The sequence below is a fragment of the Oncorhynchus mykiss genome, chromosome 27, assembly GCF_057628025.1.
Source record: "Oncorhynchus mykiss isolate SJ-2025 chromosome 27, ASM5762802v1, whole genome shotgun sequence".
Taxonomy (NCBI): Eukaryota; Metazoa; Chordata; class Actinopteri; order Salmoniformes; family Salmonidae; genus Oncorhynchus; species Oncorhynchus mykiss.
In genome coordinates this window covers 45,220,502-45,236,044 of record NC_143048.1, presented here as the reverse complement: position 1 = coordinate 45,236,044, position 15,543 = coordinate 45,220,502, and the positions used below count along the sequence as shown (strand labels likewise).

At 43.6% G+C, this 15,543-nt stretch overlaps 1 protein-coding gene across 1 annotated transcript; it reads right to left on the bottom strand.

Annotated features, from left to right (window-relative positions):
* Nucleotides 1–2,300: 2,300 nt before the first annotated feature.
* On the bottom strand, nucleotides 2,301–3,935 carry cldn8.2 (claudin 8.2). Its single transcript, XM_021588541.3, has one exon. It carries the CDS (start codon nucleotides 3,769–3,771, stop codon nucleotides 2,866–2,868), a length of 906 nt encoding a protein of 301 aa, XP_021444216.2. The 5' UTR covers nucleotides 3,772–3,935; the 3' UTR covers nucleotides 2,301–2,865.
* Nucleotides 3,936–15,543: the final 11,608 nt, after the last annotated feature.

The following is a 15,543-nucleotide window of genomic DNA, read 5'->3' as shown; positions in this document are numbered from 1 at the left end:
CAGTCAGTGTGTGGGTAGAGTCCAGTCAGTGTGTGGGTAGAGTCCAGTCAGTGTGTGGGTAGAGTCCAGTCAGTGTGTGGGTAGTGTCAAGTCAGTGTGTGGGTAGAGTCTAGTCAGTGTGTTGGTAGAGTCCAGTCAGTGTGTGGGTAGAGTCCAGTCAGTCAGTGTGTGGGTAGAGTCCTGTCAGTGTGTGGGTAGAGTCCAGTCAGTGTGTGGGTAGAGTCCAGTCAGTGTGTGGGTAGAGTCCAGTCAGTGTGTGGGTAGAGTCCAGTCAGTGTGTGGGTAGAGTCCAGTCAGTGTGTGGGTATAGTCCAGTCAGTCAGTGTGTGGGTAGAGTCCAGTCAGTGTGTGGGTAGAGTCCAGTCAGTGTGTGGGTAGAGTGCAGTCAGAGTGCATAGAGCCATTGCCAGAGAGTCAGTGCAAAGAACAGTGTGTGTTTGTGTGTGTGTGTGTGTGTGTGTGTGTGTGTCTAGCACACACTGTTTATTCACAGGGCTCAGTTTACTCTCCTGACTGGATCCTGTTTTACAAGTGACTGATCGTATTGACTGGTTGAGCTTTAGGAGAGTCTCCCAGGAACCTGCTGGGTATTTGACCCAAAACAAAACACTTCAGTACCCCATACATTAAGTTTCAATTCACTTCCTGTATTGAACATCTATTGGACCCCAGATTCCTCTGCTACTACTGCTGTACTATGGTTTTGGGTATGAATCCATCTGTCTGTCTCTGTCTCTGTGTCTGTATCCTGTTGTCAGTGGTCATTCCCATACTTTCTTCCCTGACACGATACTCTCTGGTTAGATAGATTTGCATCATGGTTTGAATGTGTTTGTGTGAGTCAGTCAGGACCATTCTGGTTTAACCTGTTGCATTCAGGTACATTTCCATTGGCAACGAAAGACACAATGGAGCATTCTAAACCCAGCATTATAAACCCAGCATTATAAATCCAGCATTCTGAACACGGCATTATAAACCCAGCATTATAAACCCAGCATTCTAAACCCAGCATTCTAAACCCAGAATTCTAAACCCAGCATCCTGAACACGGCATTATAAACCCAGCATTCTAAACCCAGCATTATAAATCCAGCATTCTGAACACGGCATTATAAACCCAGCATTATAAACCCAGCATTCTAAACCCAGCATTCTAAACCCAGAATTCTAAACCCAGTATTCTGAACCCAGCATTATAAACCCAGAATTCTAAACCCAGCATTCTAAACACAGTATTATAACCCCAGCATTATAAACCCAGCATTATAAACCCAGCATTCTAAACCCAGCATTATAAACCCAGCATTATAAACCCAGCATTATAAACCCAGCATTCTAAACCCAGCATTATAAACCCAGCATTATAACCCCAGCATTATAAACCCAGCATTCTAAGCCCAGCATTCTAAACCCAGCATTATAAACCCAGCATTATAAACCCAGCATTATAAACCCAGCATTCTAAACCCAGCATTATAAACCCAGCATTATAAACCCAGCATTATAAACCCAGCATTATAAACCCAGAATTCTGAACACGGCATTATAAACCCAGCATTATAAACCCAGCATTATAAACCCAGAATTCTGAACACGGCATTATAAACCCGGCATTATAAACCCAGCATTATAAACCCAGCATTATAAACCCAGCATTATAAACCCAGCATTATAAACCCAGAATTCTGAACACGGCATTATAAACCCGGCATTATAAACCCAGCATTATAAACCCAGCATTATAAACCCAGCATTATAAACCCAGCATTATAAACCCAGCATTCTAAACCCAGCATTATAAACCCAGCATTATAAACCCAGCATTATAAACCCAGCATTATAAACCCAGAATTCTGAACACGGCATTATAAACCCGGCATTATAAACCCAGCATTATAAACCCGGCATTATAAACCCAGCATTATAAACCCGGCATTATAAACCCGGCATTATAAACCCAGCATTATAAACCCGGCATTATAAACCCGGCATTATAAACCCGGCATTATAAACCCGGCATTATAAACCCGGCATTATAAACCCGGCATTCTGAACACGGCATTATAAACCCGGCATTATAAACCCAGCATTATAAACCCAGCATTATAAACCCAGCATTCTGAACACGGCATTCCACCTGAGAGAACAGGAACTGGTTGAGTGAGAACAAACCATTCTCTGACTACATAAAAGTAATGACTAGTTTTTAGTTAGGATGATCGAAGATCATAACCTGTAATAAACCCATAATGTTCATTTTAAAATCTTCAAAAAGGTTTAGATTTAAAACAAAAGGAAAAAGTTATATATGTTTTTATTGTGAACCAAATTGGGGGTCAATTTAGGCCATTGCTGTAAAAAACAGAAAACATAATGAAAACAACAAACCTTTTCATATGAAAATAGCAGGTAAACACAAACACAGGGGTTTGGTGAATTGTTTGGTCAATATTAGTGAAAACTTGTGAAGCCCTATTTGCTTAACCACTTTATTCCACAGCCATTGGTATGACAATATTTGCACTATACACATACCGACAAGTATATTTACACAATTAAACACATAACTCCCACCTACAGTTGAACACATAGACACAACACATACAGGGAATTACACATAGGTCTGCTTATTGATATTTTCTCTCTCTCTCTCTCTGAACAAAATTAATCAACGATTGGGCCATTTCCAGCAAGAGACTTCTGGCCAGTTCAGTGCCTCTGTCTCTTCCTCCCCACTCGGACATTTCAACAACGCTTGGATTCAAATAACTCAAATTAATTATATTCTATATATTAATTATAATTTTAATGCTTGGTTCCAAGCTGTTCAAGCTGTCCATGTTGTTCTGGGCTGGGTTTCTCTCACATGTACTGGTTAGGAGCGTAGACCACAGATCCGGGTGGAGCTGAGTAGTTGGGTTGGTAGGAATACGGCTGGTACGCGTATGCTGAACCAGGCTGGTAGTTCACTCCAGGCTGGTAGTTCACTCCAGGCTGGTAGATGTATCCAGGCCCGTTGACCATCCTCTCCATCTCATCGTCTCCTACCCGGGGTGCGTGGCGACACAGCAGTATGACCCCAGCCACGAACAGCAGAGCCGAGGTCACCCATCCAATGTAGAGCGCCTCTCCCAGCTCCCTGCGCTGGGCGTCGATCAGCAGAGGGTTGTAGAAGTCACGGATGATCACGTTGGCCGTCCAGGAGATTGGGATGATGGTGGTGACACAACCCACGAGGAACAGGCATCCCCCGGTCACCAGGACGATGTGTTTGGTACGAGGCCGGTGGTCCACCACCTTGGTACACTTCATCCCCACGGCAGAGAGGATCAGGGCGATGGCGGATACAGCTACGGAGGAGCACATGAGGCCTCTGGCAGCCTGCAGCTCCGCAGGGAGGAACAGCAGAGAGTCGTACACTTTACACTGCATCCTGATGTTGGCTTGTCTATAGCAGTTCATCCACAGGCCCTCCCAGCGCGTCTCCATGACGATGATGTTCTCCTGAATAAATGCCGTCACCTTCCACATGGGCAAGCCGGTCACCGCGGAGACACCGATCAGGCCGACGAATCCGAAGACCAGCGCCACGACCTCGCAGCAGACGGCCTCGGAGCGAGCCTTCTTCTCTACTCTCTTCTTCTCCTCGTACACTGAGTCCATGTACGACTTCGCTGCTTTCTCGTCGTAGGCCGGGTCAAAGTAGGACTGAGGCGGCTTCCCGTAGACACTGTAAGCAGTGGCACTGCCCATGTAGGACCGGTCCATTTTGGCTGGCTGTCGATTAGAGAACCTACCCGAGGACTGGCGTGTCACAGCTCTCCTGCCTCTATCTCACCAGCTGAACTAAATGAGAGGGCAGGAAACAAATGTCTAGGTGATACACCCTACAGAGTATGTTAACGATGCTACTCATCTGGTTCAGGTGCTTTGTGACATCAGATAAACGAAGGACAGAGAAACTGGCCCTACTTGATTTGACGACACAAACAAGTTGATTTGAACGCTGTTGAAACCAGATTTCACAGAGACAATGACTCTGTGGATTGAGAAATGAAGGAGTACAGTACGTGGATTATTCTGTGCTAAAGTAACAAAGCAGATTGTTACAGTTAAGGAAGTAGAAACACAACCAAAAAAAACAAGCAATGATTAAATCACTTATTCTTACTAGAAGACGAAACTAAAAGTAAACAATACAAGTAATCATCTCAAAATGCTCAGGAACTCTCACCATCATCATAGTAATTTTATCAAGATAATTGAGTATTGTCTAATAATATTTGCTATGCCTTTATACACAGCCACTGTGTCTCAAGCAACAAAACAATCGAATGAATACATCAGATCAGAGTGAAAAGAAACAACAAAAACAATTAAACGACATTCCCACGACTCAGGAAGTGTTCCTCCTAATTACAGCGACGTGTTGTACCTTGGTACGACATAGTGATGCTCTATAACAGTGCAGATACACGGCATGAGGACACCAGGTTCCCCTCCGTGATTCTCAATACGTATATATATCTCTCTCTCTCTATCACACACACACAGTTAATTACACCTGTGTTGTGTTCCCTTCACATGAAGAGTGTGTGTATACGAGCCAAGGGTACAGTTGTTGTTCACTATAATTTAAGTTCTTAATGTGTAAAGTACTCAAATCAAATCAAATGTTATTGGTCACATGCTTCGTAAACAACAGCTGTAGACTAACAGTGAAATGCTTATTTATGGGTCCTTTTCCAACAATGCAAAGTTAAAGATATAGATTTTTTTTTTTTTTGAAAAATGAAGGAATAAATACAAATCAAATCAAATGTTATTGGTCACATGGTTAGCAGATGTTATTGGTCACATGGTTAGCAGATGTTATTGGTGACATACACATGGTTAGCAGATGTTATTGGTGACATACACATGGTTAGCAGATGTTATTGGTGACATACACATGGTTAGCAGATGTTATTGGTGACATACACATGGTTAGCAGATGTTATTGGTGACATACACATGGTTAGCAGATGTTATTGGTCACATACACATTGTTAGCAGATGTTATTGGTCACATACACATGGTTAGCAGATGTTATTGGTCACATACACATGGTTAGCAGATGTTATTGGTCACATACACATGGTTAGCAGATGTTATTGGTGACATACACATGGTTAGCAGATGTTATTGGTCACATACACATGGTTAGCAGATGTTATTGGTCACATACACATGGTTAGCAGATGTTATTGGTCACATACACATGGTTAGCAGATGTTATTGGTCACATACACATGGTTAGCAGATGTTATTGGTCACATACACATGGTTAGCAGATGTTATTGGTCACATACACATGGTTAGTAGATGTTATTGGTCGCATACACATGGTTAGCAGATGTTATTGGTGACATACACATGGTTAGCAGATGTTATTGGTCACATACACATGGTTAGCAGATGTTATTGGTCACATACACATGGTTAGCAGATGTTATTGGTCACATACACATGGTTAGCAGATGTTATTGGTCACATACACATGGTTAGCAGATGTTATTGGTCACATACACATGGTTAGCAGATGTTATTGGTCACATACACATGGTTAGCAGATGTTATTGGTCACATACACATGGTTAGCAGATGTTATTGGTCACATACACATGGTTAGCAGATGTTATTGGTGACATACACATGGTTAGCAGATGTTATTGGTCACATACACATGGTTAGCAGATGTTATTGGTCACATACACATGGTTAGCAGATGTTATTGGTCACATACACATGGTTAGCAGATGTTATTGGTCACATACACATGGTTAGCAGATGTTATTGGTCACATACACATGGTTAGCAGATGTTATTGGTCACATACACATGGTTAGCAGATGTTATTGGTCACATACACATGGTTAGCAGATGTTATTGGTCACATACACATGGTTAGCAGATGTTATTGGTCACATACACATGGTTAGCAGATGTTATTGGTAACATACACATGGTTAGTAGATGTTATTGGTCACATACACATGGTTAGCAGATGTTATTGGTCACATACACATGGTTAGCAGATGTTATTGGTCACATACACATGGTTAGTAGATGTTATTGGTCACATACACATGGTTAGCAGATGTTATTGGTGACATACACATGGTTAGCAGATGTTATTGGTCACATACACATGGTTAGCAGATGTTATTGGTCACATACACATGGTTAGCAGATGTTATTGGTCACATACACATGGTTAGTAGATGTTATTGGTCACATACACATGGTTAGTAGATGTTATTGGTCACATACACATGGTTAGTAGATGTTATTGGTCACATACACATGGTTAGCAGATGTTATTGGTCACATACACATGGTTAGCAGATGTTATTGGTCACATACACATGGTTAGTAGATGTTATTGGTCACATACACATGGTTAGTAGATGTTATTGGTCACATACACATGGTTAGTAGATGTTATTGGTCACATACACATGGTTAGTAGATGTTATTACGGATGTAGCGAAATGCTTGTGCTTCTATCTCCGACCGTGCAGTAATATCTAACAAGTAATATCTAATAAATTACACAACACATGACCCAATGCACACAAATCTAAGTAGAAATGAACGAAGACTACATACATACGGACGAGCAATGTCAGAGCGGATCGGACTAAGATACAGTAGAATAGTATAGAAAATAGGATATATATATATATATATATATATATATATATATATATATATATATATACACACTGCCTTGCGAAAGTATTCGGCCCCCTTGAACTTTGCGACCTTTTGCCACATTTCAGGCTTCAAACATAAAGATATAAAACTGTATTTTTTTGTGAAGAATCAACAACAAGTGGGACACAATGATGAAGTGGAACGACATTTATTGGATATTTCAAACTTTTTTAACAAATCAAAAACGGACAAATTGGGCGTGCAAAATTATTCAGCCCCCTTAAGTTAATACTTTGTAGCGCCACCTTTTGCTGCGATTACAGCTGTAAGTCGCTTGAGGTATGTCTCTATCAGTTTTGCACATCGAGAGACTGAATTTTTTTCCCATTCCTCCTTGCAAAACAGCTCGAGCTCAGTGAGGTTGGATGGAGAGCATTTGTGAACAGCAGTTTTCAGTTCTTTCCACAGATTCTCGATTGGATTCAGGTCTGGACTTTGACTTGGCCATTCTAACACCTGGATATGTTTATTTTTGAACCATTCCATTGTAGATTTTGCTTTATGTTTTGGATCATTGTCTTGTTGGAAGACAAATCTCCGTCCCAGTCTCAGGTCTTTTGCAGACTCCATCAGGTTTTCTTCCAGAATGGTCCTGTATTTGGCTCCATCCATCTTCCCATCAATTTTAACCATCTTCCCTGTCCCTGCTGAAGAAAAGCAGGCCCAAACCATGATGCTGCCACCACCATGTTTGACAGTGGGTATTGTGTGTTCAGCTGTGTTGCTTTTACGCCAAACATAACATTTTGCATTGTTGCCAAAAAGTTCAATTTTGGTTTCATCTGACCAGAGCACCTTCTTCCACATGTTTGGTGTGTCTCCCAGGTGGCTTGTGGCAAACTTTAACCGACACTTTTTATGGATATCTTTAAGAAATGGCTTTCTTGCCACTCTTCCAAAAAGGCCAGATTTGTGCAATATACGACTGATTGTTGTCCTATGGACAGAGTCTCCCACCTCAGCTGTAGATCTCTGCAGTTCATCCAGAGTGATCATGGACCTCTTGGCTGCATCTCTGATCAGTCTTCTCCTTGTATGAGCTGAAAGTTTAGATGGACAGCCAGGTCTTGGTAGATTTGCAGTGGTCTGATACTCCTTCCATTTCAATATTATCGCTTGCACAGTGCTCCTTGGGATGTTTAAAGCTTGGGAAATCTTTTTGTATCCAAATCCGGCTTTAAACTTCATCACAACAGTATCTCGGACCTGCCTGGTGTGTTCCTTGTTCTTCATGATGCTCTCTGCGCTTTTAACAGACCTCTGAGACTATCACAGTGCAGGTGCATTTATACGGAGACTTGATTACACACAGGTGGATTGTATTTATCATCATTAGTCATTTAGGTCAACATTGGATCATTCAGAGATCCTCACTGAACTTCTGGAGAGAGTTTGCTGCACTGAAAGTAAAGGGGCTGAATAATTTTGCACGCCCAATTTTTCAGTTTTTGATTTGTTAAAAAAGTTTGAAATATCCAATAAATGTCGTTCCACTTCATGATTGTGTCCCACTTGTTGTTGATTCGCATTACCGGGGGTAGTTTGCCCCCGGTAATGCGTTGGTCAGACCACACCACCCTCTGGAGAGCCTTGCAGTTGCGGGCAATGCAGTTGCCGTACCAGGACAGGATGCTTTCAGTTGTGCATCTGTAGAAATGTGTGAGGGTTTTAGGTGACAAACCAAATTTCTTTAGCCTCCTGAGGTTGAAGAGGCTCTGTTGCGCCTCCTTCACCACACTGTCTGTGTGGGTGGTCCATTTCAGTTTGTCCGTGATGTGTACACAGAGGAACTAAACTTTTCACCTTGTCCACTGCTGTCTTGTCGATGTGATGCTGCTGCTACTGCTACTGATGCTACTGCTACTGCTGCTACTACTGATGCTGCTACTACTGATGCTGCTGCTACTACTGATGCTGCTGCTACTGATGCTACTGATGCTGCTGCTACTGATGCTGCTACTATTGATGCTGCTGCTACTGATGCTACTGATGCTGCTGCTACTGCTGCTACTGATGCTGTTGCTACTGATGCTGCTACTATTGATGCTGCTACTATTGATGCTGCTACTATTGATGCTGCTACTACTGCTGCTACTGATGCTGTTGCTACTGATGCTGCTACTACTGATGCTGCTACTATTGATGCTGCTACTACTGATGCTGCTGCTACTGCTGCTACTGATGCTGTTGCTACTGATGCTGCTACTATTGATGCTGCTACTATTGATGCTGCTACTACTGCTGCTACTGATGCTGCTGCTACTGCTGCTACTGATGCTGTTGCTACTGATGCTGCTACTATTGATGCTGCTACTATTGATGCTGCTACTACTGCTGCTACTGATGCTGTTGCTACTGCTGCTACTGATGCTGTTGCTACTGATGCTGCTACTACTGATGCTGCTACTATTGATGCTGCTACTACTGATGCTGCTGCTACTGCTGCTACTGATGCTGCTACTACTGATGCTGCTGCTACTACTGATGCTGCTGCTACTGATGCTGCTGCTACTGATGCTACTGATGCTGCTGCTACTGATGCTGTTGCTACTGATGCTGCTACTACTGATGCTGCTGCTACTACTGATGCTGCTGCTACTGATGCTGCTGCTACTGATGCTACTGATGCTGCTGCTACTGCTGCTACTGATGCTGTTGCTACTGATGCTGCTACTATTGATGCTGCTGCTACTGATGCTACTGATGCTGCTGCTACTGCTGCTACTGATGCTGTTGCTACTGATGCTGCTACTATTGATGCTGCTACTATTGATGCTGCTACTACTGATGCTGCTACTATTGATGCTGCTACTACTGATGCTGCTACTGATGCCGCTGCTACTGATGCTGTTACTACTGATATTGCTTCTACTGATGTTGCTATTACTACTGCTTCCACTGATGCTGCTACTACTACTGCTGCCACTGATGCTGCTACTATTGATCTGTCTGCTACAGAGTATCTGTCTGCTACAGAGTATCTGTCTGCTACACGGCTGTATCTCTAAAGATTGACATTTAAGATAGACAGACATTGACTAAAGATTGACATTTGATCATATGAGGGACATTGTGACAATTGTTGGTATCAAACTGTAATCTGACAAATTCAGAAGGTGTAGGCTCTGTATCAGCTGACAATACTTTCCTAATAGGAACAGAGTTTTTCAGATAGAGGAAAACAAATACTAGGGAGCTTCACAGACTGAGCGATAGCCACTCCTCTTCCTCCTCGTTTGAATGTGAAGTTATTCAAGGAAAGGTAACACCCTGTTTGATATCGCAAATGGCTCCATATTCCCTATATAGTGCAATACTTTACCAGGGTCCATTGGGGCTTTGGTCAAAAGTAGTGCACTAGGGAATAGTGTGGCACTTGGGATGCAAACCCTTGTACGTCATCTGATCTGATCAGTAGCTCTAACGGCCAGCCATAGCTTGAATCACAAATGGCATAATTTTCTCTTTATAGTGCATTACTTTTAACCATGGCCCATAGTAGTGGGGCTGAGGAGGGAGGAGAGGGGTGAGGGGCTGAGAGAGGGGGAGAGGGACTGAGGGAGGAGGAGAGGGGTGAGAGGCTGAGGGGGGAGGAGAGGGGTGAGGGGCTGAGAGAGGGGGAGAGGGACTGAGGGAGGAGGAGAGGCTGAGGGAGGAGGAGAGGGGTGAGGGGCTGAGGGAGGGGCTGAGGGAGGAGGAGAGGGGTGAGGGGCTGAGGAGGGAGGAGAGGGGTGAGGGGCTGAGGGAGGAAGAGAGGGACTGAGGGAGGAGGAGAGGGGGAGGGGCTGAGGGAGCAGGAGAGGGGGAGGGGCTGAGGGAGCAGGAGAGGGGGAGGGGCTGAGGGAGCAGGAGAGGGGGAGGGGCTGAGGGAGGAAGAGAGGGGTGAGGGGCTGAGGGAGGAAGAGAGGGGTGAGGGGCTGAGGGAGGAAGAGAGGGACTGAGGGGCTGAGGGAGGGACTGAGGGGCTGAGGGAGGAAGAGAGGGACTGAGGGAGGAGGAGAGGGGGAGGGGAGGGACTGAGGAGGGGGGGGGGACAGGAACAGAAACTGAAAAACCAGTAGGACCAGCTGGGTCAGTCTGACATCATCGTTACCTGGCCTTCAAAGGTAAACACACCTCGCTCTCTTCCTACAGAAAACAGACTGACTGACTCAAACTGCCAGGACCAAGGGAATCAGGTGTTCAACACAAACAGCAAAGAGTCATTCACAGTTTTTCTTCCTTTCACATCATTTAGTACATGTATAGTACACGTTTAGTACGTGGGAGTTTCACCAACTCTACCAGAAGTTATACACACGAGTGCTACGCAGTAATGAGAGCATAAAGGCAACAGTGTATGGCTAACTATTCAAAGGAATACTGTACAGCTTTTCAACAGTGTATTAGCTAACTATTCAAAGGAATACTGTACAGCTTTTCAACAGTGTATTAGCTAACTATTCAAAGGAATACTGTACAGCTTTTCAACAGTGTATTAGCTAACTATTCAAAGGAATACTGTACAGCTTTTCAACAGTGAGATGTTCTTTTGACACAATAAACGGACCATATTTAAGCATCACGATCATTGACCCGAAAGTCTAGCAATGAACCTTTCTGAAAATACAGTAAAATAGCTATCAATTTAACCGATAAAGGCCCGAGGAGGTGTGGTTATACCACGGACGTCAGCTAATCAACATTCAGGTTTCAAACCACCCAGTTTATATTTAACTTTCAACACTTCTAGGAAACTTTGATCTGAAAACCCACTAGCATCTTACAACTTAAACTTTGGAAGGATGTGACCTTTCTAAGGTTTGAAATATCCTGAGAGGCTTAGAGTATGTGTCATCGTGGGTAGAGCTTTAGACAGGATATTATATTGATTATAAAATGGATTCAAATGGGATGAGGAGTGGGTGGAACCAAATCAAATTAAATCAAATTTCATTTGTCACATGCGCCGAATACAACAGGTTAGCCTTTTGATGAGATGTTCAGCAGTCTTATGACTTGGGGGTAGAAGCTGTTTAGAAGCCTCTTGGACCTAGACTTGGTGCTCCGGTACCGCTTGCCGTGCGGTAGCAGAGAGAACAGTCTATGACTAGGGTGGCTGGAGTCTTTGATCATTTTTAGGGCCTTCCTCTGACACCGCCTGGTGTAGAGGTCCTGGATGGCAGGAAGCTTGGCCCCAGCTATCTACTGGGCTGCACGCACTACCCTCTGTAGTGCCTTGCGGTCAGACGCTGAGGAGCTGCCATGCCAGGCAGTGATGCAACCGGTCAGGATGCTCTCGATGTTGCAGCTGTAGAACTTTTTGAGGATCTGAGGACCCATGCCAAATCTTTTCAGTCTCCTGAGGGGGAATAGGTGTTGTCGTGCCCTCTTCACAAATGTCTTGGTATGTTTGGACCATGATAGTTTGTTGGTGATGTCAAATCAAATCAAATCAAATTTTATTTGTCACATACACATGGTTAGCAGATGTTAATGCGAGTGTAGCGAAATGCTTGTGCTTCTAGTTCCGACAATGCAGTAATAACAAGTAATCTAACTAACAATTCCAAAACTACTGTCTTGTACACAGTGTAAGGGGATAAAGAATATGTACATAAGGATATATGAATGAGTGATGGTACAGAGCAGCATAGGCAAGATACAGTAGATGGTATCGAGTACAGTATGTACAAATGAGATGAGTATGTAAACAAAGTGGCATAGTATAGTATAAAGTGGCTAGTGATACATGTATTACATAAGGATACCGTCGATGATATAGAGTACAGTATATATGTATGCATATGAGATGAATAATGTAGGGTAAGTAACATTTATATAAGGTAGCATTGTTTAAAGTGGCTAGTGATATATTTACATCATTTCCCATCAATTCCCATTATTAAAGTGGCTGGAGTTGAGTCAGTGTCAGTGTGTTGGCAGCAGCCACTCAGTGTTAGTGGTGGCTGTTTAACAGTCTGATGGCCTTGAGATAGAAGCTGTTTTTCAGTCTCTCGGTCCCAGCTTTGATGCACCTGTACTGACCTCGCCTTCTGGATGATAGCGGGGTGAACAGGCAGTGGCTCGGGTGGTTGGTGTCCTTGATGATCTTTATGGCCTTCCTGTGACATCGGGTGGTGTAGGTGTCCTGGAGGGCAGGTAGTTTGCCCCCGGTGATGCGTTGTGCAGACCTCACTACCCTCTGGAGAGCCTTACGGTTGAGGGCGGTGCAGTTGCCATACCAGGCGGTGATACAGCCCGCCAGGATGCTCTCGATTGTGCATCTGTAGAAGTTTGTGAGTGCTTTTGGTGACAAGCCGAATTTCTTCAGCCTCCTGAGGTTGAAGAGGCGCTGCTGCGCCTTCTTCACGATGCTGTCTGTGTGAGTGGACCAATTCAGTTTGTCTGTGATGTGTATGCCGAGGAACTTAAAACTTGCTACCCTCTCCACTACTGTTCCATCAATGTGGATAGGGGGGTGTTCCCTCTGCTGTTTCCTGAAGTCCACAATCATCTCCTTAGTTTTGTTGACGTTGAGTGTGAGGTTATTTTCCTGACACCACACTCCGAGGGCCCTCATCTCCTCCCTGTAGGCCGTCTCATCGTTGTTGGTAATCAAGCCTACCACTGTTGTGTCGTCCGCAAACTTGATGATTGAGTTGGAGGCGTGCGTGGCCACGCAGTCGTGGGTGAACAGGGAGTACAGGAGAGGGCTCAGAACGCACCCTTGTGGGGCCCCAGTGTTGAGGATCAGCAGGGAGGAGATGTTGTTGCCTACCTTCACCACCTGTGGACACCAAGGAACTTGAAGCTCTCAACCTGCTCCACTACAGCCCCGGCAATGAGAATGGGGGCGTGCTCGGCCCTCCTTTCAAACTTAATAATGGTGTTGGAGTCGTGCCTGGCCATGCAGTAGTGAGTGAAAAGAGAGTACAGGAGGGGACTGAGCACGCACCCCTGAGGGGCCCCCGTATTGAGGATCAGCGTGGCAGATGTGTTGTTACCTACCCTCGCCACCTGGGGGCGACCCGTCAGGATGTCCAGGATCCAGTTTCAAAGGGGAGTTATTTAGTCCAAGGGTCCTTAGCTTAGTGATGAGCTTTGAGGGCACTATGGTGTTGAGCGCTGAGCCGTAGTCAATGAAAAGCATTCTCACATAGGTGCTCCTTTTGTCCAAGTGGGAAAGGGCAAAAGGACTAGTTTAAAGTTTTAATGTCACGTGCACAAGTACAGTGAAATGCCTTTCTTGCAAACTCAAAACCAAACCAAGTGATGATCAATAACAATGTAATGCTAGAAAAAACACACAAGAAAGAAGAAGAAATATGAAGATCACAAGAAGGAAGAAGGAAGTAAGCTGTTCAAGAGCCTGTTGGTGTCAGACTTGATGGTACCGGTACTGCCTGCCGTGTGGAAGCAGAGAGAATAGCCCATGGCTTTGGGTGGCTGGAGAGATTAACATGAACCAGGATTATATCAGAGCAGAGTTATCAAAAAAAAAAAAAAAAAAAAAAATGTTATTGGTCACATACACATGGTTAGCAGATGTTATTGGTCACATACACATGGTTAGCAGATGTTATTGGTCACATACACATGGTTAGCAGATGTTATTGGTCACATACACATGGTTAGCAGATGTTATTGGTCACATACACATGGTTAGCAGATGTTATTGGTCACATACACATGGTTAGCAGATGTTATTGGTCACATACACATGGTTAGAAGATGTTATTGGTCACATACACATGGTTAGCAGATGTTATTGGTCACATACACATGGTTAGCAGATGTTAATGCGAGTGTAGCGAAATGCTTGTGCTTCTAGTTCCGACAATGCAGTAATAACCAACAAGTAATCTAACTAACAGTTCCAAAACTACTGTCTTGTACACAGTGTAAGGGGATAAAGAATATGTACATAAGGATATATGAATGAGTGATGGTGCAGAGCAGCATAGGCAAGATACAGTAGATGATATCGAGTACAGTATATACATATGAGATGAGTATGTAAACAAAGTGGCATAGTTAAAGTGGCTAGTGATACATGTATTACATAAGGATACAGTCGATGGTATCGAGTACAGTATATACATATGAGATGAGTATGTAAACAAAGCGGCATAGTTTAAAGTGACTAGTGATACATGTATTACATAAAGATGCAGTAGAGGAGTTAGGTACTAAGTCTAGGATCAAATACTGTACAGAGGTTTCAGGTGTATAGAGGTTTTGACAGACACAGCACTTGTAACTGGACACTTTGAGCACCACCTGCTGGTTGTGTATGGTATTACAAGTTATTTGTGGAGCCAAATGCCAAATGTTGTACATATCCTATAAACATGAACGTTGTCTCATAAACTAGAATCAAAAACACACAATAAATAAAAATAAGAAATATGAAGAACAGGAGAAAGTAAGAAGCTATATACTGGGTCAGTTTCAATACCATATCTGGTACTATATACAGGGTCAATACCATATCTACAATGTGCAGTGATACTGGAGTGATGGAGGTAGATATGTAGAGGGGGAAGGGGACTATATACAGGGTCAATACCATATTAACAATGTACAGGGATACTGGAGGGGGAAGGGGACTATATACAGGGTCAGTACCATATCTACAATGTGCAGTGATACTGGAGAGATGGAGGTAGATATGTAGAGGGGTAATGTGACTATATACAGGGTCAATACCATATCTACAATGTGCAGTGATACTGGAGGGATGGAGGTAGATATGTAGAGGGGGAAGGGGACTATATACAGGGTCAGTACCATATTAA